Source organism: Leptopilina boulardi, unplaced genomic scaffold (genome assembly GCF_019393585.1).
Source record: "Leptopilina boulardi isolate dan_hultmark-lab unplaced genomic scaffold, ZJU_Lbou_2.1 LbouV2_169, whole genome shotgun sequence".
Taxonomy (NCBI): Eukaryota; Metazoa; Arthropoda; class Insecta; order Hymenoptera; family Figitidae; genus Leptopilina; species Leptopilina boulardi.
This window is the reverse complement of record NW_026137717.1, coordinates 609,951-637,309: the sequence shown is the minus strand read 5'-3', so window position 1 is coordinate 637,309 and position 27,359 is coordinate 609,951. Positions and strand designations below refer to the sequence as shown.

The window sequence follows — 27,359 nt, the reverse complement described above, 5'->3', positions numbered from 1 at the left end:
GTGAATTTCTGTCGGAAGAAACTTAAGTTACATACATAGTTTAGGGGGTGGAAGAAAGGGAGGGAGGAAAGTAAGTTGCTGCTGCATTTTCAATTCGAATCACTGAAATTTCACCCCCCCCCCCCCCAACCATCGCTACTGTAGTACCTAACTTTTTCATGAAAAGGTCAGTTATTTTATGTCTCGAACTTTTGTCGAGGGCGCAAGATTCCCCCTAATCTTAACTTACATACTTCCTCTCTATTTTCAAATCAAGAGGGTCGTATACATGCTAGAATCAAATTTTTTCAGTATAAATAGGATTTTAAACAAAATTTTTAAATTAAATTATTCCAACTAATAAAAAGCAATATAAATGGTATTTAAACTGTTCCTATTCACAGAAAGCAGGAAATTAAGATTTGAACTCCTCCTGCTCACTGCAAGCAAGGATTTTAATACATTATTTCTAGGAAGAAAAAAAAGGATTAGATTTAGCTTAAGAAAAGAAAATTCAAACTCTTCCTACTCACAGAAGGTAAAGTAAACAATATTAAAACTATTCCTACTCATTGAAAGCAAGAATTTTAATACATAATTTTCAAGGGGAAGAAGAGGCTTAGATTTTACTAAAGAAAAGAAGATTCAAACACTTCCTAGTCACAGTAGGCAATGTAAACAAAATTTAAACTCCTCCTACTCACTCAAGGCAAGGATTTTAAATTGTAGTTTTTAAAGTACAAATTGAAATTCAAATTTATTAAACTTAAAAAGAACAATAATGGAAAAAATTAAAAAAAAAACTTCTCCTACTCACAGAAGGTTACAATTTACAATTTTTTTTGTAATTTAAAAAAAATGAATAGAAAACAATAAAAATTTACCAGTACAAATTTATTAAAAATTATAATTTTCAAATATAGTAAATACAAGATTCTGAAGAGGCTTTCTTTCTTTTTTTTTAGTGAAACAATCAATTTTTTTTTAAATCCGCGATTTTGTAGTATTCTTTGATATTTAAATTATATTGCCAAACGCAATTGAATATTTACTTCATCCATCACTTTTAACATCTGTTCCATTGAAATCAGAGAGTTTCTTAAGAGGATTGGTGAGGATTGGAAGAAGGGGGGGGGAAGAAAGAGGGTAAAAAAATATATATAGTATATATATATTCGTCGCCTTTGAAATTTAACGAGGTAGACAAAGGTATCGTTCGACATTGGAGGTCGACTTTTCGAGTACTCTCAAACGGTCCCCATCAATTTCCTCGCTCGTTAAGGGTATTTATTCCTTATTCTCTCCCCTTGTTCCCTCAATTTTAGTCTCCCTCTCTTTCCCTCTTTGACGATTTGATTTTACTTTTCTTCTTCATCTTTTTTTGTGTGAATATAAATCTCCACTTTTCTGTGAGTTGAAAATTGAATTTTCATAAATATTTTCTTCAAAATCGACTTATTTTTGATTGAATAAAGAATTTTTCAAAATTTTGTCTCTGTAAAGGAAAATTAGATTAAATACATTTTTTTCTAATATTTAAATTTTAACATTTACTATATTTAATGTAGATTTTATAGTTTTTTAATTGAATTTCTACTTTTTATATTCTACATTCTACTTTCTTATTTTACTTTCTACATTCTACTTTTATAATTCATATTCTAGTTTCTACCTTTTGTTTCTACTTTCTAACTTTTTTTTACACTATTTTCTAACTTTTTTTTACACTATTTTCTACATTCTACATTTCGTAATCTACTTTCAACAAATTCAAAATTAGATTTCAACCTTCCGTACTCTACTTTCAACTTTTCATATTCTACTTTCTACTTTTCGCCATTTTTATTCTACATTCTATATTTCGTACACTACTTTCTACATTCAAAAATTCGGTTTCTACATTCCATCTTTTCATATTCTACTTTCTACTTCCTACTTTCTGAAATTCGGTTTCTGCATTCTGTATTATACTTTCACATTTTCATATTCTACTTTCTACAATTCACATTCTATTTTCTACCGTTCATATTCTACTTTCTACAAATCACATTCTATTTTCTACTTTCCCTACACTACTTCTACCTTTATATTTTACTTTCTATCGTCATTACACTACTTTTTACCATATGTTTTTTTCTACATTTCATACTCTACTTTCTACTTTTTACGTTTTAACTTCTACCTTTTATATTCTTCTTTCTGCCATGTGTAACCTTTTTTCTACATTTTGTTCCCTATTTTCTGCTTTTCACATTCTACTTTCTACCTTTCCTACCTAAATTCTACTTTCTACATTTCGTACTCTACTTTCTACTTTACAAAATCCGGTTTCTACCTTCCGTACTCTACTTTACACCTTTTTTACTCTACATTCTACTTTCTACATTTCGTACTTTTCTTTCTACATTCCAATATCCGGTTCCTACATTCCGTACAAACAAAAACAAATTCTTCTTTAGCATAAAAATGCTTCTAATGATAATTTTAATTTCCGGTGTGTTCTAGTGTCAAAAATACCCATTTCTCCAGACAACGTTCTCCTTAAAAAACAACATATTTCACTTTGGAAAATTATTGATTTCTCCAAATCACCCTTTTTGTGAAAACTTGTGAAATTCAACGCAATCTAAGTGTCTGTTTCCTCGGCTTCGTTAGAGAAGTGGCAATTCCCAACCGAGGGAATCGCGATCTTACGAGGGCTATTAAATACTCCCAAGGGAGACGTTACAAGGTCGCTGGGCGCGAGAATTGCCTGGTGTGTGCGAATACACCCCCCCCCCCCATTCTTCTACTTTCCAACCCGGTAAAATATTGGCCAAGTTTCACAACCGAATACGTATATCCTAAAACTGTGTCTGTCTGTTTATCTGTCTGTGTGTGGTAAAGCATTGTTCAACGATGCCTATTGCGCGCAAAACCCTCCTTCCTTCCTTTCTTCCTTCCAAAACCTCTCTTCCCTCCTCTCATCATGAAAATCGCCACATATATTTTAAGTCAGTAAAATTGTCTTAAGGGAGAAAAAGGAGAGATTGTCTAATTAGGTTTCCATTGGCCATTAAATTTTGTCCCTTCTTATTGTTCCTGTTTTCATTTCAAGGAAATTCAAAATTAATTTCGAAAATTTCATTAATTTTTCTAAAAATAGAATTTACAAAATTAGAAATAATAATTGATAAATCTTTAATAATAATCAAAAAATAATTGAATTCAAACCTGAAATTAATTTTGAAAAATTAATTAATTTCCCCCCCTCCCAAAAAAAACTAGAATTTACAAAATTAGAAATATTTGATCAATCTGTAATGAATGAAAAAAAAATTGATTCAATTCACATGGAAAATAAATCCGAGAAACTCGGAAATTCAATTTATCGTTTATAAATTATCTTTTTCTTTACGAGAACATTCCCTTCTTCTTCTTCTTCTTCTAGTTCCAGCATTATATTTCTGGAGAGAAAATAATCCAATATCCCTCCATTGACTTGATTCTCGCTTGCCAGCCAACTGATCTTTCTCTCTCTCTCTCTCTCTTTCTCTCTCATTTTCCCAAGTCAAGGTTTGTTCAAAGATCGTAATTCCATCAGAGAGAAAGAGTATATTCGTCTCCTAGAAAATTGTACTTCTACTTTTTTTCGAATTCGACACTAATTTTTTGATGATTTTTGATATTTTTAGAAGAAACCATTTCTTAATTAAGGAAAAAACTATTTTTTTGGATAAACGGACAGACAGAGAGAGAGAGAAAAGGACAGAGAAATGATTTTTTTTAAATTCTAGCCAAGTCAATGTTTATAATAAAAATATCAACAGTCAGTAATGTAGATTTCTACTTTATCATTTTGTAACGTAGAGTTCTATTTTACCTTTGTTTAATAATGGAAATTCCTATATTGCAATCAGTCGGTAATGTAGATTTCTACTTTATTGTTCGATAATGAAAATGCTTCTTTTATAATCAGTCGGTAATGTAGAGTTTTATTTTTTCCATTTTTTTGATCATGAAAACTCCTAAATTGCAATAAGTCGGTAATGTAGATTTCTACTTTATCATTGGCCAATCAAAATTCCTATTTTACACTTAGACGGTAACGCAATTTTCTACTTAGTGTTCGCCTAATGAAAATTCCTAATTTACAAGCAGTCGGTAATGTAGATTTCCACTTTACTATCGGTAGGTAATATAAATAATCATGCATCTAAGGAAAAGGAAATTTTTTTTTTTTTTTTTTGCAATAAAGATAAAAATCACAAGCATAAATATCTTTAGCGGTAAAGGAAAACCGATCAAAGGAGTATAGTCTCTTGTCCGATTTATGCACACGGTAGCAATTTCCTGTAAAATGTCAATTTCAAATAGACGATGTCATCCTTGTCGTCGTTGACGTCGTCGACGTCGTTTAAGAAAAGTCTTGCAAACTTGACCCAATTCTTGGCTCAATAAAACAGCAAATCCCTCCCCACCCCCTACACGCTGTTTTCACCCCCTTATTTCAAGTTGGTACACACTGGGGTTTACCGACAGTAAATTCCCCTTCTGGATCTTCAACCATTTTCCCCTCTATCCTTCTCCTTTTACCTCTTTCGTTTGCTGGTCTTTTCGTATCTCATATGCACTGTGATATACGTCAACCCCTCCCCCCCTTTTTCCTCTAGCTTACAACAACCACCACCCCCCTCCTTTTTGCTCGCGTTTCAGCAGCAAAGTAAACGCTTTCGCTCCGACGATTAACTCGAGTTTTCGAGTGTTTGGAATGTCGAGTGGGTAAACTGCATTCAGTCACGTGCACAAATGGATAACTGCTTCGTCTAAATCTCCCTCTTCCTCTCTTCCTCTCTCTCTCTCTCTCTCTCTTGAAGTAAAATTCTTGAAAATTCATGACTGACATAGTAAGCAAGAAAGAGAAAATCAATTTTCGATATGGTAAATATTTAAAATGCTGTCGAATATGAAAAATAACTTTTTTCAAAATAATAATTTATATAAATTGTGATATTGCATTATTAAACCGTTTAGGAAAAGGAGGATTTAATATTTATTGACGATCAGTGCAGAAAATTCCAAAAATCTACATTATCGACTAATGGTAAAGTAGAAATCTTTATTACCGACCGATAATAAGGTAGAAATCTATGTTATCCATCGAGGGCAAAGTACTAATTTTTTATTACCGGCCGTTGGTAAAGTAGAAACCTACTTTACCGATTGATGGTCAACTCTTTGAAAACGTGTCGGAATGTGATATTATCCACCGATGGTAAAGCATAAATCTACATTACCGACTGATGGACAACTGATTTAAAACATGTCAGTATTTCCTATTATCGACCAATGTTAAGGCAGGAATCTAAATTACCGACTGGAAAATTTCAAAAAAAAAATTATCGAATTTCTTTGAAATATGTTACAAACTGTTTTTAATGATCGCTGATAACGAATTTAATGTTAATTTTTCGAAATTCAAAATAAAAAACGTAAAATGTCGGGAACTTTATTTTTAAAAAATTATCATATTTGATTTGAAATTTACTAATCAGGGATTTTTGGAATCGCTGATTACAAATCCGGGGTCGAAATTAAAAAAAAAGTATTTAAAGCTTATTACAGATAATATTTATTTTGAGTTTATATCAATTTCCTTTAGTAACAAAAAAAGTCTTTTTTTTTCTTTTTTTTATAACAAGCTTTGCTTTATTCTTTTTTTTTTGTACTTTTTTCCAATCATTGTCTTCTACTTTATAAAATTAGAGTGTATCTTTACCATTCTCTTATATTTATCGTTTTCCAACTCTCTCAAACCTTCTGCTTCGGTTCTTTTTCTTCTTACTTTTTCCCATTCAGATGTTTTTCTTTTTCTTTCTTTCGTTTTTTTTTCTTTGACAACTACTCGCACTTGATTTGGTGTGGAGAGAAGCTTTTTGTTTTAGTCTCGCGAATAAGGATCTCTTTATAAAATCGGAGACAAATAAGTTAAAAACTTTTTTTTTTACACTCATTTGAACTTCTCACTTAGTTAATTGGCTCTCGTTTCACGATTAGTATATATAGAGAAAAAGAAGTGTTTCAACGAAATTTGATTTTTATTTATTTTCTTTGATTTTTTTTTAAACTTTAACCACAGTTTTTTGTTCTAAATAAAATTGATTTAAAAAATTAATAAAATTGATCACATAAGATGAAAAGTAAACGATGCGAGAAAAAGTCGCTTAATGCACAAGAGAATCAATCATTCAAAACCTGATGTCACATGATTGATGATGTAACTTTAGAGAAAGCGAAAAAAAACAAACAAATAAATAAAAAAAAATGTCAACTTTTTCGATCAGTCTTTTTTTAAATTATAATTTTGTAAATTCCAAAAGAAAAACTAAAATTATTTTATTTTTTATTTATATTATTCTACTTTAGCAATAGGATGTAGAAAGTAGAACACTAAATAAAAATGATTGCGAAAAGTAAGAAAATGGAATGCGACAAGAAGGATGTAAAAAAGTAGAGTACGAAAGGTATAAAAAAGAGTTGCCAAGGTAGAACGTACAATGAGAAAAGTAGGAAGTAGATAAAATGGAAGGTAGAAAGTAGAATGTAGAGTACAAAAGAACGGAATTACAGAGTAGAATATAAAGTTTGAAAAGTAGAACTAGAGTAGAAAAAAGTAGAGTAGGAAAAGTAGAAAGTAGATAATGGAAGGTAAAAAGTAGAATGTAGAGTACAAAAGAACGGAATTACAGAGTAGAATATAAAGTTTGAAAAGTAGAAGTAGTGTAGAAAAAATTAGAGTAGGAAATGTAGAAAGTAGATAATGGAAGGTAGAAAGTAGAATGTAGAGTACAAAAGAACGGAATTACAGAGTAGAATATAAAGTTTGAAAAGTAGAAGTAGTGTAGAAAAAATTAGAGTAGGAAATGTAGAAAGTAGATAATGGAAGGTAGAAAGTAGAATGTAGAGTACAAAAGAACGGAATTACAGAGTAGAATATAAAGTTTGAAAAGTAGAAGTAGAGTAGAAAAAGTAGAAAGTAGATAATGGAAGGTAGAAAGTAGAATAAAGAGTACAAAAGAACGGAATTACAAAGTAGAATATAAAGTTTAAAAAGTAGAACTAGAGTAGAAAAAAGTACAGTAGGAAAAGTAGAAAGTAGAATAAGAAAAATTGAAAGTAGAATATAAAAGGTAAAAATCACAGTATAAAAGGTAGAAAGTATACTTCGGAAAGAAGAAAGTAGATTAAGAAAGGTAGAAAGTAAAATATAGAGTACAAAACAAAAAAATTATAGTGTAGAATTTAAATTTTGAATGATAAAATATATTTATTTTTCTCGTTCATTTAATGTTTTTTTTTGCAATTTCTGATAATCCATCTTTTCCTCAAAAAATCTACCGTATATACGGAAGTACCGTATCGTCAAGGAATAACCCAATTTTCCCCCGCATCGTTCTATTCATAGCCATCGACTTTTGGACGATCCAGTGGAAGCAAAAAAAAAAACAAACAAACAAAAATAAAAAAAAAGAGTAAAGAAAAAAAATTGCCAAGAAGAAGTAGAGGATCTATTACCGATGAAGCAGAAACCTCAGTCTGTGCTTACGTCGACCTGGCAACATCTCTTGAAAACTCGATTCTTCACGTGATCTAACCCCCGTCCTCCTCCTTTACTGAATGAACTTCCAACTCCGTATCACGTTTATGGAAAAGGATAGTTTTTTCCCAAAAAAATTTTTTTTTCTTATTCCAAGCACAAAGTACTTTAACCCCTATATGAACATTTTACGATAATGATAAAAAATATTCTTCTTTTTTTTTACCCAACGATATCGAAATTGACTGATAATTTGTCAGTATTGTTATAAAAAAAAAGAACAACTATTGACAACAAAAGAATATTTTTTAAAATATACTTTTTTTTCATTTTACAGTATCCTCAACAATAATAGTTCGGAGAAACCAGATCCAGACAACATTAAAATGTTTGTCGGCCAGGTGCCTAAGGATATGGATGAAAATGACCTTCGACCAATATTCGAGGAATACGGCCGTGTTCATCAAATCAATGTACTGAGGGATAAATTCAGTGGCAACAGTCGTGGTGAGTAATTTTAGAAAAAAAATTCCTTTTTTTATTTATACTTTGCATTATTATTAGTTTTAAACAATTTTGCTATTTTTTAAACCTATTTTCAAAATATTAAACAAAGGCGTTATTTTCATAGGCCACGCCCTTAATTAAACTCCGTCCACTAGACACGCCCTCAATTACAAAATTATTACGCTATTCAAATTTTTGCTCCGCCCACCAGACACTTTTCCAATTTTAATAACGTCATTGTAATGTTCTCCGCCTACTAACCACGCCTTAATATTAGGCTCCGCCCATTGGACACGCCTCTAATCTTTGAGTGTTTGTTCCTCCTACTGACCACGCCTCTAACATTTTTCTGGAAATATTCATTACGCCTTTATTATTTGTTCCCCGCCTAATGTTTATGCCTCAATATTAGGCTCCGCCTACTGAACACGCCTCTAATGTTTGCTCCACCTAGGGCCCACGTCTCAATATTAGGCTCCGTCCAATGTACACACCTCCAATATTAGCTCCGCCTAGTGACCACGCCTCAATATTAAGCTCCGCCCACTGGGTACACCTCCAACGTTTTTCTGGAAATATTAATTACGCCCTTATTATTTGTTTACCATCTATTGTATACACCTCAATATTAGGATACGCCCACTGTACATGCCTTCAATTTTTTCGTCCCGCCCAGTGACCACGCCTCTTTAATAAACTCCGCCCACTGAACACGCCTCCAATGTTTTTTTTAAGAAATTTTGATTACGTTATTATAATTTGCTCTGCCCAATGATCACGTCTCAGCACTAAGCTCCTCCCACTTGATACGCCTCTTATCTATTTACAAAATGAAAAAAACTATTTTTTAAATTATAAAAGAGGTGTCAATGAAGAAAAAATAATTAATTAAAAATATTTTAATTATTAAATAGTGAATATCAGTATTTATGAATTTTTGGAAATAATTATTGATGATTATCGTATATGTTTGATAATATTAAATAAATGTTAAACGAATGCGAAATGTGATTGTTAATGATTTTCTATCGAGTACAAATTGGCTTTTGGTAAATTGTAAATCTGGTTGGAGATTATGCGGTTTACGAATGCGGGTGGGGGAGGGGGTGGGAGGGGTTAAATATAGGAGTAAGGGGTTAAGGGAAGGGTAGAGATAACTATTAAATACGAGATGTAATTGTAAAGTCCTGGCCACTCTGTTTTTGACTATAAAAATAAATCTTTTAATTTTGATATAATCTTTTTATTATTATTATTATTATTATTATTATAAATTATTATTATTATTATTATTTAATACTTTTCTTACATGACGTTTTTTATTACATTTTTTCTCACTTTTCTCTCTTTTTTTCCCTTTTTATTGAACACATGCTTCATGATTGATAGTCGACGAATTTTTTTTCGTTTTTTTTTCTCGCGTACGTTGGCAAGTGACAAATTAAGAAATTGACCTTTCAACGTGAATTTTTCTACCCCTCTTGAGATGTTATTAACAGCAAAAAAAATATAATAATAAAAATAACACTTGACTGACTAAATTTTTGGGATAATTTGTTTCACATGTAAGAGTTAAACAAGAAAAAAAAAGTTGGTAAAAAAATTAGTAACTGGCGAGGATAATTCTTGAGATTTTCTCTCTCTCTCTCTCTCTCTCTCTCTCTCTCTCCTTTCTAAAAAAAGGAAGGTAAAAATGAAAAGTTAGGCAAGATTTCTCGTCATGTGATTTATAGCTGTTTGACTTCTCAGACAGTTCAAGACCTCCCCCTTCGATCCTTTCCCCCCTCCCCCACCTCACCTTTCACGTCTTCTCTCGTGTCGACCCTTCGCCAATTTTTTATGTCAACCTCGATCAGCTTCAAAAGTAAAAAAAAAAGAAAGAAGTCAACTTGCTTGTGCGAATCTTAGCCGTCAAGTATGCTATTGAATCATGACGAATGATAAATGATGAGTTTTCACAAATAGGAATTTTCAAATTTTCCCCCTTATCAAATAAAAGCCATAAAAGAAAAAAAAAGAAAAATTATTTTTTAGTATTAAATTTTGGTTCATTTTGAAAAATCACATTCTTTAATTGTGAATATTTTTCGTTTTTGAAATTAAATTTTAATGAAAGAAGAAAATAGAATACAAGGTTTTTTCCATTTTTTTTTTTTGGTAAATAAAATTGTTGAAGGTAGGGTTAAGTAGGTTTTTTTAGTTTTAAGGTAGAATTAAAAGCAATAAAACTAAAAATAGGTTTAATGTAGGTTCAATGAAGGGTTGAATAGGGTTTAAGGAGAGGGTTAAAAAGTTCAAATTTAGGTTAAAAGTTGGCTCAAGGCAGGAGTGAAATAAGTTCAGGGTTTAAAATAGTCCAACGCAGATTCAACGAAGAGTTAAATAAGGTCTAAAGTTAGGTTTTAGTAGTTTAAATGTAGGATTAAAGAAGGTTTAAGAAATTTTAATGTAGGGTTGAAGTAGGTTCAAGGTAGGATATATACTTTCGAAAAAGGGTTAAAGAAGGTTTAATGTAGGGCTAAATAGGTTTAGTTTAGTGTCAAAATAGGTTCAATATATGGTTAAGATATGCTTACTGTAGGGTTAAAGCAGGATTAATGTAGATATAATGTAGGGTTAATGTAGGGATTAAAGTAAGTGCAATTTAGGACTAAGTATGTTTAAAGTAGGTTTAATTTAGGGTTTAAGTAGGTATAATATAGGGTTAAAATAGGTTTAATGTAGTATTTAAAAATGGTGCAAAGTAGAGTGTATGGCTACCTAGATTTAATGTAGGCTTAAAGTAGATTTAATGTAGTATTAAAATAAGATTAATGCAGGGCTTAAAAAAGAGTTTAAAAAAACTTGAATGTAGAGCAAAGTAGATTCAATGTAGAGTTAAAATAGGTTGAATTAAGGGTTAAACTAGGTTGAATTTAGGACTAAGTAGATTTAATGTAGGGTCAAATAAGGTTTAATGTAGAGTTAAAGTAAGCTGAGTGTATGGCTAACCAGAGTTAATGTAGGGTTAAAGTAGGTTTAATAGACGGTTAAACTAGGTTAAATGTAGGACTAAGTAGGTTTAATGTATAGCAAAGTAGATTCAATGTAAAGTTAAAATAGGTTTAATGGAGGGTTAAAGTAGGTTGAATGTAGGACTAAGTAGATTTAATGTAGAGTTAATGTCAGTTGAGTGTATGGCTAACTAGGGTTAATGTAGGGTTAAATGAGATTAAATGTAGTACTAAGTTGGTAGAATTTAGTGTTTAAGTAGATTGATTGTAGGGTTAAAGCAGATTTTCCTCAGCCACTACATATAGCGTCATAGTAATTTAAAAATAGAATCAAAGCAGATTTTAAATAAAATTTCAATTAATTAAATAATTTCCTCCCTCTTAAAAAAATAATAAACAAAATTTTTCTTCAGGAATTTAAATTAATTTTTTTTCTCATCAAAATTTCTCCGTTGAAATTAGAATATGTACCTAAATTCTATAGTATAGAATGACATTACTCTGCAAGATTTTTTTTTCTCCTCTTTTTTTGTTTCCCCTCCTCCTCCTCCTCCCTCTTCTTTTTTTTATGCCTCTCGACATTGAAAGAGCAAGAAGAAGGGTAGAGTCATTTCCTGCCTTGCCAGGGGTAAAAAGAGATGAAATAAAACAAGGCGAAGCCAGAGAAAGTAAGTTAGGTGAATTTATAGGTGGAAGAGAAAGAGAGAGAGAGGAGAAGAGAAGAAGAAGGTAAAAGAGTATAGGAAGGACTCAAACATCCACACAAGTTTGTGTACATTTTGGGTGGGGGGGGAGGAATGGAGAAGGATCGATGCCCAGACAGCGGTGGTCGCTGGACGCTTCCACGACCCTTTCTGGGTCTATTGATCGGACGTGAAGAGGGGGAAAGGGAGGTAGCTACCTCCATCCCTAAACCCTCCCACTCCCCCCCTCCTCTTTTCCGTGAACTTGTGCGACCAAACATAAGTAGAAACCCCACGTAGCGTAAGCGAAAACCAAATGTCATATACACTTACAAAATAGACAGCAATTTTTATATCGAAGAAGATAAAATTGAGCTATAGGCAACCCGTCGTACGTGGAATTTCAAAAAATAAAAAATAAAAACTTTTTCTCTTTATCGAAAAGAGTGACAAATGTTCTTTTCTTTTATTACTTTTGATAATATTTGACAACTTCTTTTTCAATTTTTCTTCAATGAAGAATTTATATTTTCAATTTTTGAAATTTCCCGCCCTTTTTAGCGTTTATAAAAAAATTGTCCAGTTTTGATGAGAAAGGAATTATTTTGTAAATTTTGCAGTTTGTCCACTTTTAAATAATTTCCCGCCATTAACAATTTTGTCCAATTTTAATATTTCTGTGCACCAATATAAAAAAAATTGTCCAATTTTTGAATTGGACTATTTATGGAATAATTAATTACACAAGAAATGTACGAATTTTTTTTTCGAATTTTCCAAGAGGAACTTGTCCAATTTTTTTTTTTTTAATTTGGCACCAAAAATAATTGGTTCAATTTTTTAAATTTCGCGCCAATAAAAAAACTTGTCCATTTTCTTAAATTTCCCGCCGTTAAAAACTTGTCCAATTTCAAATTTTCCTACCAACAAAAATTTGTCCAATTTTAAATATTTTGCTGCCGTTAAAAAATTGTCCAATTTTAAATTTTCCCACCATAATAAATTTGTCCAATTTTGTAATTTATAAATAATTTTTAATAGAAGAAATTCAAAATCATTTAAAATCAAAATCTTCCATTTAATCGGATTCTCTTGACACTCCTTTCACCTCTTTCTCCTTTCGCACTTATCGAAAGTCCTTAATGGAAATTTTGGATGTTCCACAGCTTTAAAGGTATTCCAGATATATTTTGAACACTTGAAAGGTCTTGATGTCCAATTTCTCTCCAATATCCGGAAGTCCGGTCTTCAATTAAAGCGAGTGCATAGTCGTGTCGTGCTTGGCCACGAAGGAGCAGCTGAGATCTCTTCAGATTACGATTCTGTCTTAACCAATACCGAATACCCTTTCCATAAACCTCCATTACCTTTTTTTTATCCCCTCCATCTGCCAAATGAAAACTTGTCCATTATTTGAAAATTCGGCGCCAAAGTAAATTTTTTTAAATTTGGCGCCAACATAAACTTGTCCAATATTTAAATCTGGCGCCAATAAAAACTTGTCCAATATTTAAATCTGGCGCCAAAGAAAACTTGTCAAATTTTTATTTTTTTAAATTAAAAAGAAATAATTTTTGTTTCATTATTATTATTATTATTGGAAATTTTCGATATTTGATTTTGTGGGAATAATATATATATATATTGAAATAGACGTGTAAATTGTGTAACACACACGTCAAAGGGGAAATTAAATTTTCTTTTGATCTTGATTGAAAATCGGGCATACTAACCATTAATCTCGGGAAAACTATTAATCCTCCTTAAGTAGAGCCGCCCCCGGGCATTTGGTGTTTGAATGGTGAAAGAGCCCCCGTCGAAGTTAAGTGGTTCAAGCCAGGTTTAGGTCGACCGTCGAGCATTCAAATTAATTCCGGTCGTCTGCTATTTCCGGTTATCTGAAAGCGGGGTTTTCGAGTCGATTTCAGTACCCGATAATTCCAAATGCATTCTCCAATTGACAAATTTCTACTCTCTCTCTCTCTCTCTCCTTCTCTGACCTCTGCTTTTGTTCCCAACAAAATGGGATTTGAAAATTTTTTAAAAGAAAAAAAAATTGGTCTTTTACATTCACAATTTCAAAGAAAATATTTTTTTAATTTTAGGGACTTAAAATAAGAATAAAGAAATTAGAAAGATTTATTAAAATTGTATTTAAATATTGTAATTATTGAAATTTTGGTTTAAAATAGATTTTTCAATATTTCAAAATTGGCGCCAATTACAAAAATTGTCCAATAATTGGATTTTGGCGCAAAAGTATAGTTTATTATAACGCCAAGGAAACTTGGTTCAATTTATGAAATTTAGTACCAACAAAATATAGTGCAGTATTTCAAATTTTGCGCCAACGATTTTTGTCCAATTTCAAATTTTACCGCCACTTGAAACTTGTCCAATATTTCAATTTGCCACCAATGTAAGTTTGTCCAGTTTTTAATTTTCGCGTCAAGAAAAAATTTTGTCCAATTTTTTAATACTACAGACACTGAAAAATAGTCCAGTTTCAAATTTTCGCGCCAATTAAAACTTGTCCAATATTTGAAATTTGCCTCCAATAATTATTTGCCAAGTTTCCAAATTTCGCGCTAAAAAAAATTTTCCAGTTATAAATTTTACAGGAACCAATAGAAAATAGTCTAATTTCAAATTTTGGCGCCAATATAAAATTGTCCAATATTTAAATTCTACCTCCAATCAAAACTTGTCCAGTTTCTAATTTTGGCGCTAAAAAAAATGTCCAGTTTTAAGTTTTCCCGACAATCAAAATTAGTTCAATTACAAATTTTTGTGCCAATAAAAACTTGTCAAGTTTCTAATTTTGGCGGGAAATTTCAATTTTGTTTTGCGTAAAAATAAAAAAAAGAGAAAAAAATTTTTTTTTCAAGCAAAATTACAAAAACTAAATCAAATTGAGAGAAAAAAATGAGCAGGAATTTTTTAAAGATACTTTTTTCCTAGAGACTTTCGAGTTCACTGAGGGTGAATGACAAATGAGATGCTTCCGAGTCGAAAGTGCGTGAAACATTCTGACAGTTGAGGCGTGGAAGTTGTGGTGGAAGTGTAGGGTGAAAAAAAATAAGGGAAGAGTATTTGTTGTCAGTGGTCGATTTACAAAAATACGACTGATAAATCGGTCTAATTTGTTACGCTACCTTCTTACAGGGGTTTTTTCATAAATTCAAAAAAATGTCTTTCTTCACATAAAGTTCTATGTTTTCCCTTTAGGGTAATAAAAATAATAGCAAATAATCTCTCTTTCTATTTTCCTGGGGAGGAGGGGTGTATATCTTAAGAAAAAGTAATAATAAAAATTCTCTTTTTTTTTAATTTAACTTTTACAATAAAAAAAAAATTTATTTTATTAAAAGTTAAAAAATTATTGTAGAACAGAGAAACGTTTAAATATTCTTTTAAATTTTGCGCTAACGAAAAACTTGTCCAATTTTTTAAATTTTGCGCATAGAGAAACTTGCCCAATTTTTGAAATTCTGCGCGAAATTTATTTACTATGGTGTCAAGAAAAACTTGTCCAATTTCTTGAATTTCGCGTCCAAGTGAAACTTGTCGAATATTTGAAATTTGGCGCCAAAGTAAATTTTATTTAATCTGGCGCCAACAAAAACTTGTCCAATATTTGAATCTGGCGCCAACAAAAATTTGTCCATTATTTGAAATTTGGCGCCAAATTAAATTTTTTTTAAATCTGTCGCCAACTAAAACTTGTCCAATATTTTAAATTTGCCGCCAAATTAAATTTTTTCAAAATCTGGCGCCAACAAAAAACTTGTCCAAAATTTATTTATTTATTAAAAGTAAAAAATTTTGTTTAATTACTAAATTTCAATTGTTTATTCAATAAATACAATTTTTTCCATAAATTTTTTATTTTAAAATTAGATATATTTTTTTGCGGTGAAAAAAAAATATACCGAGTCAGTAGTAATAGAAAACGGACTAAAATTAAAGTCAACGTTCAGAGATTGAGAATTTCACTCTTACTTGAGGGGAAAGAATGAGAAAGAGAGAGAGAGAAAAAAAAACCTAGTTTTCAAGAAGTTATCCGCACAACTCTTGTGCGGTTAAAGATTCATCTTGAAAGTTTTCTGCTGTGCAAAAAAAAATAAAAAAAAAAATTGGCACACATTTAATATTCGGCGAGATGAAAAAGTTATGAAAAGTTTAAGAATTTTTAATGTTCATTACATTTAGGCAAATTAAATAAGAATTTGAAGAAATTTAAAAAGTTTTGAGATGAGAAAAAATTTTCAAATGGTTTTGTTTTTTATTAACTCTGGTCTTTCAGACTTTTTCCTTGTTTTTTTTTGTTATATTTTTTATTATTATTATTATTTATATTTTCTTACTAAACGATAATTTTCGAATTTTTTTTTCAATTAGTGTTTAGTGAAAATTTTTATAGATTTTAAATTTTGCGCAAATTTTCAAAAAAACTTGTCCAATTACGTTTAATTATGATTGGAATTGAATCGTTGTTTAAAATTGGCGCCAAATTAAAGTTGTTCAATTTTTAAATTTGGAGGAATTTTTTTTCAATTTTTCTCTAATGAAAACTTGTCCAATAGAATTTGAATATTAGGGCCACTATAAAGTTTGGCCAATTTTTTAATTTAGCGGCTTTATCAAAATTTGTCTGTAATAAAAACTTGTTCAGCTTTTTAAATTAGTTAAACTTTCAAAATTTGGGACATTTTTAAAAGTATCTATCAAAAACTTGTCCAGTTTTTTTTATAACAGCCCTTTTTAAAAATTTGTCCAAATTTAAAATTTCCCGCCCCTTTAACTTGTCCAATTTTCCTTAAAAAAAAAGAACAAACGAAACAATTAAAAATTAACAATATTTTTTATTTTTACTACAAATTGAGAATAGTTTGAATTTTTTTTTTAATAAAAGTATAAATGGATATGGATGAACCAATTTTTTTTACATATATATAAAGTTTGAAAATAAACTGACAAGTAAAATGCATTTTTATTATTACCTAAGGGAGCAGTCTATTCGCGAATGTAATGAAAATAGATTGTTATCTGACGAATCAGAAACATGCTTTTTCCATTGGCAAATATGATTTAAAATAAAAAAAAATAAACTTGTTAAACTGGGTTAAATCGATTTCTTTGGTTATATATATATGTGTTGAAAAAGTACGAAATTTCTCTCACTCTTCATGTCAAGAAAAGCTCTCTTCGACATGGACAAAACTCGGTCAAATCATTTCTCTCTCTCTCTCTCTCTCTCTTTTTTTTTTTTTTTCTTCTTATTTTTCATACATTTCAGAAGTCGATCTTGAAAAATTATTCACAAACTTTTATATATTTTTGTCCTGTCAAATTATTGAGGACATTTTTTTTTGATTAACATTTTTTTCTTATCTCCATATATAGTCGAATGATTTATAAATATTTTAAAATTGAATTGTCAAAAGAAGAAAAAAAATTTTTCACACTATGTAATCATTTATTTATTCTTACGTTTAAATTTATCTCTTGTCCTAGTTTATCAAATTATTCACTTTTATAATTTCCGTTTTCTTTTTTTTATTTTTAATCTTAAGGGATAATTAAATTATGTCTAATTTTATAAAATTTATTGGAAATTACATAGTTTTTAGAGGAAAAAATTGTTCAATATTTAAAGCAGATGGCAAAAAATTGTTCAAGTTTTATAATTGTGATTTTAAAAATTGTCCAATATTTAAATTAAGCGCCAAAAACTTGTCCAGTTTTTAAATTTTTAATACAAAAAATTGTCCAAAATTTAAATTTGGTGCTAAAAACTTTTTCAGTTTTTAAAATTGAATTTTGGACAATTTTATTCTCCAAAATTCAATTTTGGGGCTAGAAAAATTTGTCCAATATTTTAATTTACGGCAAAAACTTGTCCAAAATAAAAATTTATACGAAAAACGTAGTTCACTTTTAAAGTTTTAAATAAAAAATTGTCCAATAATTTTTTTTGGCGCCAGAAACTTCTTCAGTTTCTAAATTTTGATTAATAAATTCTCCAACATTTACATTAGGCGGTAGAAACTTGTCCATTATTTTTATTTATTCCAAAAAATATTGAATTTTCAAATTTTAGTAAAAAAATTGTCCAAAAATTTAAATTTGGCGCTAGGAGAACTTGTTTAATATTTTTATTTATGGCAAAAACTTGTCCAGAATTTAAATTTAGTTGAAAAACGTAGTCGACTTTTCAATTTTTAAGTAAAAATTGTCCAACAATTTAATTGGGCTCCAGAAGCTTGTCCAGTTTTAAAATTTCGAGAATTAAATATTGTCCAATATTTAAACTTGGCGCTAGAAACTTGTCTAATTTAAAACATTTTATCAATATTAAAATTTGACGCTAGGGAAAACTAGTCTAATTTTTAAATTTAGGGCAAAAACTTGTCCAGAATTTTAAATTTGTCAAAAAACTTAGTGCACTTTAAAAGTTTTCAAGTAAAAATTGTCCAATAATTTTATTTGGCGACAGAAACTTGTCCAGTTTTAAAATTTTGAGTAATAGTGTCGAATATTAACATTAGGCGCCAAAAACTTGTCCAGTATTTAAATTTAGTCCAAAAAATTGTCCAATTAAAAAATTATTAATTTAAACATTATCCAGTTTTTATTTTATTATTATTAATTTTAGTTACATGAAGTATTCATATTTTATTTTTTTTTTTTATTGAAATTTCAATTTATGTTTGAACATGACAGAAGAAAGTTTATATTTATATGCGCGAAATTGTAATATTCGTGAAATTCATGCCAAGTGAAATTGTCTCTGAATATTGTGTTGTTCCATATTATAACGAGGAATATCGGAACGCTAATGGTTGAATTGTCAACCGGATGATTTGCGTTGCGCGCCAGGGTTGGGCGAATGGACGCCCTCAAGAAAGAAGCTTCTCGAGTTTTTGCAATCAAAGCAAACTTGAGAGATCCTGGCCCGAAGCCAGGATTATAAGGAGCTTGGTGTGCTATGAACTTTAATTTCTCAAATCCTCGCAGTTATTCAACTCTCATCGTCAAGCTCCAATTTTTTTTTTTTTTTTTATTTTTGTCTTCTTTTAACAATTTTTTGTTATTTCTAAAATAGTAAAAACAATTTTTCTTTACAAATGAATAAATATTTTAATAAATAAATTTTTTTAATCAATAAATTTTTTTATAAATAAATATATTAATATTTCAATAAATAAAATTTTGGCGCTAGAAACTTGTCCAATTTTTTATTTTTCTTCAATATTCAAATTTTGCGCTAGAAAAACTTGTCCAATATTTTAATTTAGAGCGAATACTTGTCCAGAATTTAAATGTAGTCCAAAAAATATAATACACTTTTAAAATTTTTAGTAAAAATTGTCCAATAATTTAATTTGACGCCAAAAACTTGTCCAGTTTTAAAATTTGCAGTTAAAAATTGTCCAATATTTAAATTTAACGCCAAAAACTTGTCCAATATTTAAATATAGCACAAAAAAATTGTCCAATTTCAAGTTCAAATAAATAAATAAATTTTTTAATAAATAAATAAATTTTTTAATAATAAATAAATTGTTATTTTATAAAAATAACCATTTTCAAAATTTTTTTTATTTTTTTTTAAGTATTTTACTTATTATTTTCGAAAAGTGATTTTTGATATTATTATCTTTATTATACCTGCATCCCTGAAAGCAATATTTACATTGAAAATACAAAAGGTCAACCAAACAGTGTCAAAGGTAATAAAAATTTATTACACAAAATCTCCCAATGACAATAATAACAATAAAATTAGTTGTATTTTGTCTATTGATCCGTTTAGATGTGAATGTAAATTTTTATAATTTTTCAATATGTACAAAATTTAATAGTTTTTTATTGTAAACCTACAACAATTACAGACAAAAGGTTAGAGATTTTTTTTTACAAATAATATTTACAAGCAATTCAGAATTTTTTTTCTATAATTATTATATAATAATAATAATCACAATTTTAATATTATTAATAATAATAATTATAATAATAATAGTAATAATAATAACTATTATTATTTTTATTATTATTATTATTATTATTATATTACAATAATTTTAATGTTTATAATAATTATAGTAATAATTATTATTATTATTTTTATTATCAGTATTTAAATTGTATAATTTTTCAAGGAAAATAATTTTACTTTTTATTTCTCATCAATTTATCTTTTACTTTCGCCTTATCCCAATTTGACATTCATTGTTTTCTCTATTCATATTTTTTTCATTTTTTTTTCTTTTTTGGTTTTCCTTTTTATTTTAAAAAATCTCACTCTGATCCAATAATTTATTTACATTTGCTGCTCGCCAATTTTATTCGACACGCTCTCAATTTTTCTATCGAAATATCATCTTCCATCGAGACTCGTTTTATTTCATTTCAATTTTTTTTTTTTTTGTTCTTTTCTCCTCGGGTCCGAAGAACCGTCCAAACTGCCATCGATTCTACAAATATTTGAACACGTGAATGTAATGTAACCGTATTTCGCTTCGATTCGAAGAGAGTTGCTGGTGCAAATTTGCTTTAAGCTTATCTAACCGCTCAGCAACGTAGACGATGACGACACCGACGACTACGACGACGACAACCAAACGGTGATTGTCCTCGATTCAGTGAAAATAATTTTAGATTGTTAGAAAATGTTGATTAAAAAAAAAGAAGATAAAGAAAAATAATCATTTTCTATAATTTTATAATTTACCGCTAAAAAAAAGTTGTCTAATATTTAAATTTTTGGCGCCTTTTGGCATTTTTTGTCCAATTTTTCTTTTTTTCGTTATTTTTTTATAGAGAAAATTTGTCCAACATTTCAATTTTGCCGCCATTTAGTATTTTTTGTCTAATTTTTTTTATTTTTCCTATGATTTTTTATAGCCAGAATTTATAAAATATTTCATTATTCCCGCCGTTTGGTATTTTTTGTACAATTTTTCTTTTCTTTTTTTTTGATAATTTTTCATAGAAAAAACTTGTCCAATGTTTCAAATTTGGCGCCATTTGACATTTTTTGTCCAAATTTTTCATTTTCTGATAATTTTTGTAGAGAAAATTTGTCCAATTTTTATTTTCCCTATGAATTTTTATAGGTGAAAATTTGTCCAAAAGTTCAATTTTGTCGACATTTGGAATTTTTTGTCCAATTTTTAAATTTGCCGAGAATTTTTTTTTGTAGCGAAAAATTGTCAAATATTTGAATTTTGGCGCCATTTTGAAATGTTGTCCAGTTGCAAACTTGCCTGTAATTCGTTATTAAAAAATTTGTCCAATATTTAAATTTTCGCGCCAAATAAAATTTTTGTCCAATTTCAAATTTGGCGCCATTTTTTACAAATTTTGTCCAATTAAATTTTTTTTTCGAAGAAAACGTTAAGGAAATATTTAAGAAAAAAAAAATAAAAATAAAGTGAAATTCAGACCCTTTTTTTCATTAATCTCGAAGAAAAGACATAAGGACGATAGTGCGTACAAAGCATCGTATTTGCATTAAGTCGATGGAATATTGGTTTTGAATTTCGTTCACATCCTGACCCCATATCCCCCGCAGGAAATAACCGTGACTCGCGACAGTCGAAGGATTTCCGGCGCCAATACTTTTCTTTTTTTTCTTTATATATATATATATATATATATATATATATATATATATATATATCGTAATCCTGTTTGCATGCATTGTGCATCGAGATTGTTGCAATCGTGGAACGTTTCGTGACAGTACAAACCTTTTGCCCCTCTTTCACCCTCCCCCTTACCAAGTATACGGGAATATAGATAAAATATAAAATTGTTTTAATATTATATGCATAGATGTGGGACAATTTTCTTATTTTGCCACTACAAAAAACACTCTGGTTGCAATTTTTATTGTAATTTTTTTTTAAATTTTATAAATAAAACAAAAATTTCTTTTAACATTTTAAAATTAGAAAATTTAATTTTAGACAATTTAAATTTGGCGCCATTTAAAATACTTGTCAAAGTTCAAATTTTGCCGACAAATTCATATCGCTATGAAACTTAGTTGCAAGAAAAACTTGTCCAAATATTTGGAATATAAAAATATAAACGTAAAACTTGTCCAATTATAAAATTTTGCTGTACTTTTAACTTGTCCAGAATTTAAAAAAAGAATAATAAAACTTGTCTAATTTTAAACAATTTCGCGCCATTTGTAAGTTGTCCAATATATAAAAATTAGAAAAACTTGTCCAATTTAAAAATTTAACGCCATTCGTAACTTGTCCGATATTTAAAAAAATATAGTAAAAAACAAAAAAAACTGGTCCATTATTTAAATTTCGTACTAGATAAAAGTTGTCCAATTTATAAAAATCAACGACAAACCTTGTCCAATTTGGACTAAAACCAATGAAAACTTGTCCAATTTTAAAATTTGTCAATATTTAAAACTTGTCCAATTTATTAAAGAAAGCGTCAAATCTTGTCCATTTTTTACTAAAACCATTGGAAACTTGTCCAATTTTAAAATTTAGCGCCATTCATAACTTGTCCGGTATTTAAAATAATATAGTGAGAAATAAGAAAACTTTTACTAATTTTCTAATCAAAATCACCGAAATAAAATTTAAAAATTAATTTACGTAATAAATTTTTATTCTCGTCTTCTTTTGTGAATGCAAATAACTAAATGGGGGGTGGAGGGTTTTAAGGGGTATGACTATTATTAAAAAGTGCCTTTTGTATAACGCGTAAATCTTGACGTATGCAGCTGAGTTAGTGTTGCACCACGCTATCTGAAATTTAATAACTGGATATCTTTAACTCGAGGCAAACTCATGTTGTGTATGTGTGTGTATATGTATGTTTATTATGTATGTATGTGTGTGTGTAAATGTGCTTTACCAACTCACGTGAAACCTTCACTATTATAATTCTCGAGCCAGATTGAGTTCTCACCTGCACTTGGTTTTGAAAATGATGTACGAGGAACGTTTAAAAGGGTTAATGGCGGGCGGAACTTCTGGTTGCAGAATACAAAACAGTGTGAACTCGAGATGCCTAACAAAGATTGAGTAGACCACAAAAACTCCCCTCTCCTCTTCTCCCTTTTACCAACTATAACCTAAATTTTGCTTAATAATCCTGTGCGCATTATATTTTATTAACTGATTGATGTCCCTCGTTAATTTTATAATTTTCCCTACGATGCGCGTTAAAAATCTTTTCGCGAATAATTTACAATAAGATAAAAAAAATTTTTTTAACGCGAAAAAAATTATTTTTTTCTTTTTTCTATGGAAAATGAAAATTTATTATTGCGTTTATTTAGTAATTAAAAGAAAAGGCAATTTACTTTTTTAAATAGGCGGTAAATTATATTCCCTTTAAAAACAAAAAAAAAAAAAATACCCCCGGGAAGAATCGAACCCTGGTTGGTGGATTAGTAATCCGGTACTTTAGCCTTGTGACCAAATCGAAACTGGAAAAGAAATTGTTTAGTATTTTTTCTTCCTTTGAAAAACGTCGAGAATTTCATGTAGAAAGAGGGAAATTATGAAATTATGAAATTATGATAGTAAAACAGTGAAAAATAATAATTTTTTATATTGTGATAATAGAAATTTTTAAGTACTTATTAAAAAATTAATTTACAAATTAAAAAATTATTTAACTACGATAAAAAAACCCCAAAAAATTGCTTCCTTATTAAAATTACTTATTACAAAAATTACAATTACTGGGAAAAAAATTAATTAGAAATAAAGAAAAAAAATTATTACCTTGACGGGATTTGAACCCTCGACGTGATTAAAAATCTAGTGTCTTAACCTCAAGACCAAATTACATTACTATCAAAAACCTACTTAGAAAAAAAAAGAAAAAAAATTACCTTTACCGGGATTTGAACCCTCGTCGTCTAATTACAAATCCATTACCTTAACCCCATGGCCAAATTACAATACATTTCCCATCTCTAAATAATGAATTTCATTAAAATAAACGAATTCCAACAATTGAAAATACCTCTAAAATATCAACCCCAGTGTCTGATGGGTAATAATTCGATTTGAAAAGAAATAAAAAGAATTTAAAAAGAAACTACGCGGGGAATGATTGGCTCGTGACTGAGAAGGGATGAGGAGGTGGGGGTGGGTTTGAGGTGCTATTATCAAGCCAAGACGGGATATACTCTTACAAATTGTCTTCTACATTCTGTGAAGGGCTTGCGCAAGAGGGATTTGTCTCCATTAAAGGGATTGGGGTTTTGTCGTACTCCAAAGTAGTAGCACTTCCCTCTCTCTTTCTCTCTCTCTTTTCCCCCCTCTTCACCTTTTGCCCCTCAGGAGTGGATTCCAGATTGGAAGACAAATCTTTTCTTGAGACAGAATTCTCCATCCTCACACCATGAAGAAAAAGAAAAACTTCTTATCTTTTTACTACCAGTATAAGAACTTGACCAGAATCCTCACAGTTTTGCCACATTCTCCTTCTTTTCTTGCCCCCCCCCCACCTCCTCCTCCTTACTCTTTACTTACTATATAAGCTGGTAAATGACATATCCTAATAGCCGGAAATATATTTTTTTTTAATTTAACGATTAATGACTTTTTTTTACATTTATTGTGACAGAATTAGCGAACAAAATATTTTTTTGAATTTTATTTCTTTTGGAAGAAGGGGTATTTTTATTTCAAATTTGAATTTGCCGCTTTTTTTAGAAAAAAAAAATCGATACTAGTTTTTATTTATTTTTTTTTGTTTATTTGGTATTTATTAGCAAAAAAAGATTTATTAATTTGTTTTATTTAAAAGAAGGTTTGATTTTGATTTTTAAATTTTGAATTTCCCGCTTCTTTGATTCGATACTAGCGCCACTGAAGTGGGAAATTCAAATTTCGAAAATCGAAAATTGTTTCTATTTACAAATTCTTTTTATCCGTTTGTTAAAAAAATATTTTTTTTAATAAAAAATAAGAAAATAATAAATAAAAAAATTTTATATAATAAATAGTAAAAAAAAATTTTTTTAAAATGTTAAATAATAAATAATAAAAAATAAAATATTAAATCATAGTATATTGAAAATTAAAGTAATAATTAATACATAAATTTGCTTCTTTCTTTAAAGAAAAGATTTATTTTGTATTTAAAATTTTGAATTTCCCACCATTTTAGCAAAATAAATTCTATACTAGCTTTCATTTCCTCGTTTATCATTCAATATTATCGAAAATAATTTTTAAATTTGGTTTATTGATGAAAAAAAGTTGTTAATTTCTATTTACGAAATTTGAATTTCCCGCTTTTTCGATATAGATTCGATACTAGCGCCACAGTAGCGGGAAATTCAAATTTCGAAAATTGAAAATGCTTTCAAATTACAAATTATTTTTTATCATTAGTTATAAAAATATAATTTGTTTAAATTTATTACAAAATAAAAAATTTAAACAAATAAATATAAAAAATTAATTAAAAAATAAATAAACAAATAAATAATAAAAAAAATTAATAATACAAATAAAAAAATAAATAATAAAGAAAGTAATAATTAAGAAAATATATTTAAATTTTCCTTTTATTTCAATGAAAAAATTTATTTTTCATTTTTAAATTTGAATTTCCCGCGTTTTAAAAAATAAAATCTTTATTATCTCTTGTTTCCTTGTATATAATTTACTAAAATAATTTTATAATTTGTTTATTCCTAGAAAATGTTTTTTTTCTATTTATTAAATTTGAATTTCCCGCTTTCTCAAATTAGATTCGACACTGTGGCCACTGAAGCGGGAAATTTAAATTTCAAAAAATGGAAAATACTCCCTAAATACAATTTCTCTAGATTTTAATTTAATAAAAATATTATTTTTATAAAAGGGAAAAATAAAATATTCTAAAAAATTTGAAAATAATTTTTTCTCAATTTAATCCTAAAAATTGAAAAAGAAATCTATATATTATAGAAAAGTCGATATTTCTATCATCTTTATTTGATTGTCAGTTATTGAGGGCGCAATGGGTTTTAAAAAAAAGTTTGAGAGCCAAAGAAAAAGAGAGAGAGAAAGAAATAAAAATATCTCAAGTAAGACGAAGGCAAAAGTATGTGGGATTCAAGAAGGGGGTTAGAGGGGGGGGGGGTAAAGTAACAATAGCCCGTTGGAAATCGAGAGATATTTATTTTTCCCCTTTTTCTATACAATGTGTATCAGTGCACTAAGAAAAATATCAACAATAACCTCGACGTCCGTTTTATCCAAGATAAGTAGAGTTGAAATCGGGCCAACTATTTTTGAAGTTAAAAAAAAAAAAACAAAGGAAACAAAAAACGATAAATACAATATGTCACACTTTCTTCTCTCTTATATGACACAAAAAGGGTCTCTTTTTTCATCTTATTTCATAACAATTTTTGTTTTCAAAAAAAGTTATTTCATTTTTAAAAATTTTTATTTTTTTCTACTTTTTGAATTTTGCGCTCGAATTGTTTAAAAACACGAGGAAAATTCAAACGTAAAATTTTATAAATTTGAAAAAATTTTATTTTGCTTTTTGTTTTGCTAAATTTTCATATTTTTTTAAACTTTATTTTCAAATTTTTTTAATATTCCCTTTTTTAGTTTTGAATTTCTCGCTCTTTGTTTTAAAATTATACGCGGGAAATTCAAATATTAAAAAAGGTAAAATTCGATTGATATTACAAATTTTTTTTTTTTTAAAGAGTAAAATTAGAAAAAAAGTGTTTTTTTATTTATTTTATTTGTGGTTTTTATAGAAATTTTTTTTTTCTAAGTATTTATTGACTTTGAGAGAGAGAGAAAGAGGGAGAGAGAGAAAGAGAGAGGATATGTTTCTATTTCAAGTATTTACAATACAGTGAGTTCGCTTTTACGTTTAAGACTTGGATGCATATTACATGATCTCCTTCCTCTTACATTCCCTCACCCTCCGACTGGCAAAACCCTTCTGTCACTCTCCCTCTCTCTCCCCCTTCCTCTCGCTTCTTTGAAACGATGGGCGCACGTGCAAGACTTGCAAAGTTAAACCCCTTGCGATAGAGCGAGACTAATAGAGTTACTTACTTATTAATCCTCAGCAGTTAGAGAACTGCCGCTAGATAGCGTTGAAGAGGGGGGAGGGAGGGAACCCCTTCAAAAAATTTCTTGTCGAAAAATAAATTATTAAACGATTTATTTAAACACTCGACAATTGCGAAAAAAATTCAATTTTAAAATTTTTCTTTTTAAATTTTATTACTATTTATTATTATTTTTTTTTAAATTTGTATTTATTATTAATTATGTACTATTTACAATTTACTATTAAGTATTTACTATTTACTATTTTTTTATTTCTTATTTACTATTTTTTATTTACTGTTTTATATTTGCTATTTTTTTATTTTCTGTTTACTATTTTTTATTTGCTATTTTTTTATTTCCTATTTACTATTTTTTATTTCCTATTTACTATTTTTCATTTAATGTTTTTTATTTGCTATTATTGTATTTACTATTTACTTTTTTTTATCTACTATTTACTATATACTACCATTTATTATTTACTATGTACTATTTATTATTTTTACTTACCGTATACTATTTACTATTTATCATTTATTTT

The 27,359-nt window shown here is 28.7% G+C and overlaps 1 protein-coding gene across 14 annotated transcripts in view; it reads left to right on the top strand.

The window, feature by feature from the left end:
* Positions 1-27,359, top strand: part of LOC127277523 (CUGBP Elav-like family member 2) — a 282,967-nt gene that overhangs the window by 149,559 nt on the left and 106,049 nt on the right. For all 14 annotated transcript variants that reach the window (XR_007842374.1, XR_007842373.1, XM_051298717.1 and 11 more), the window contains one exon: positions 7,893-8,062. Coding sequence is in view for 12 of the 14 variants with exons in the window: in XM_051298717.1 (XP_051154674.1) it covers positions 7,893-8,062 (170 nt within the window). In the remaining 2 variants the exon portion in view is untranslated. The remainder of the gene's footprint in view (positions 1-7,892; positions 8,063-27,359) is intronic.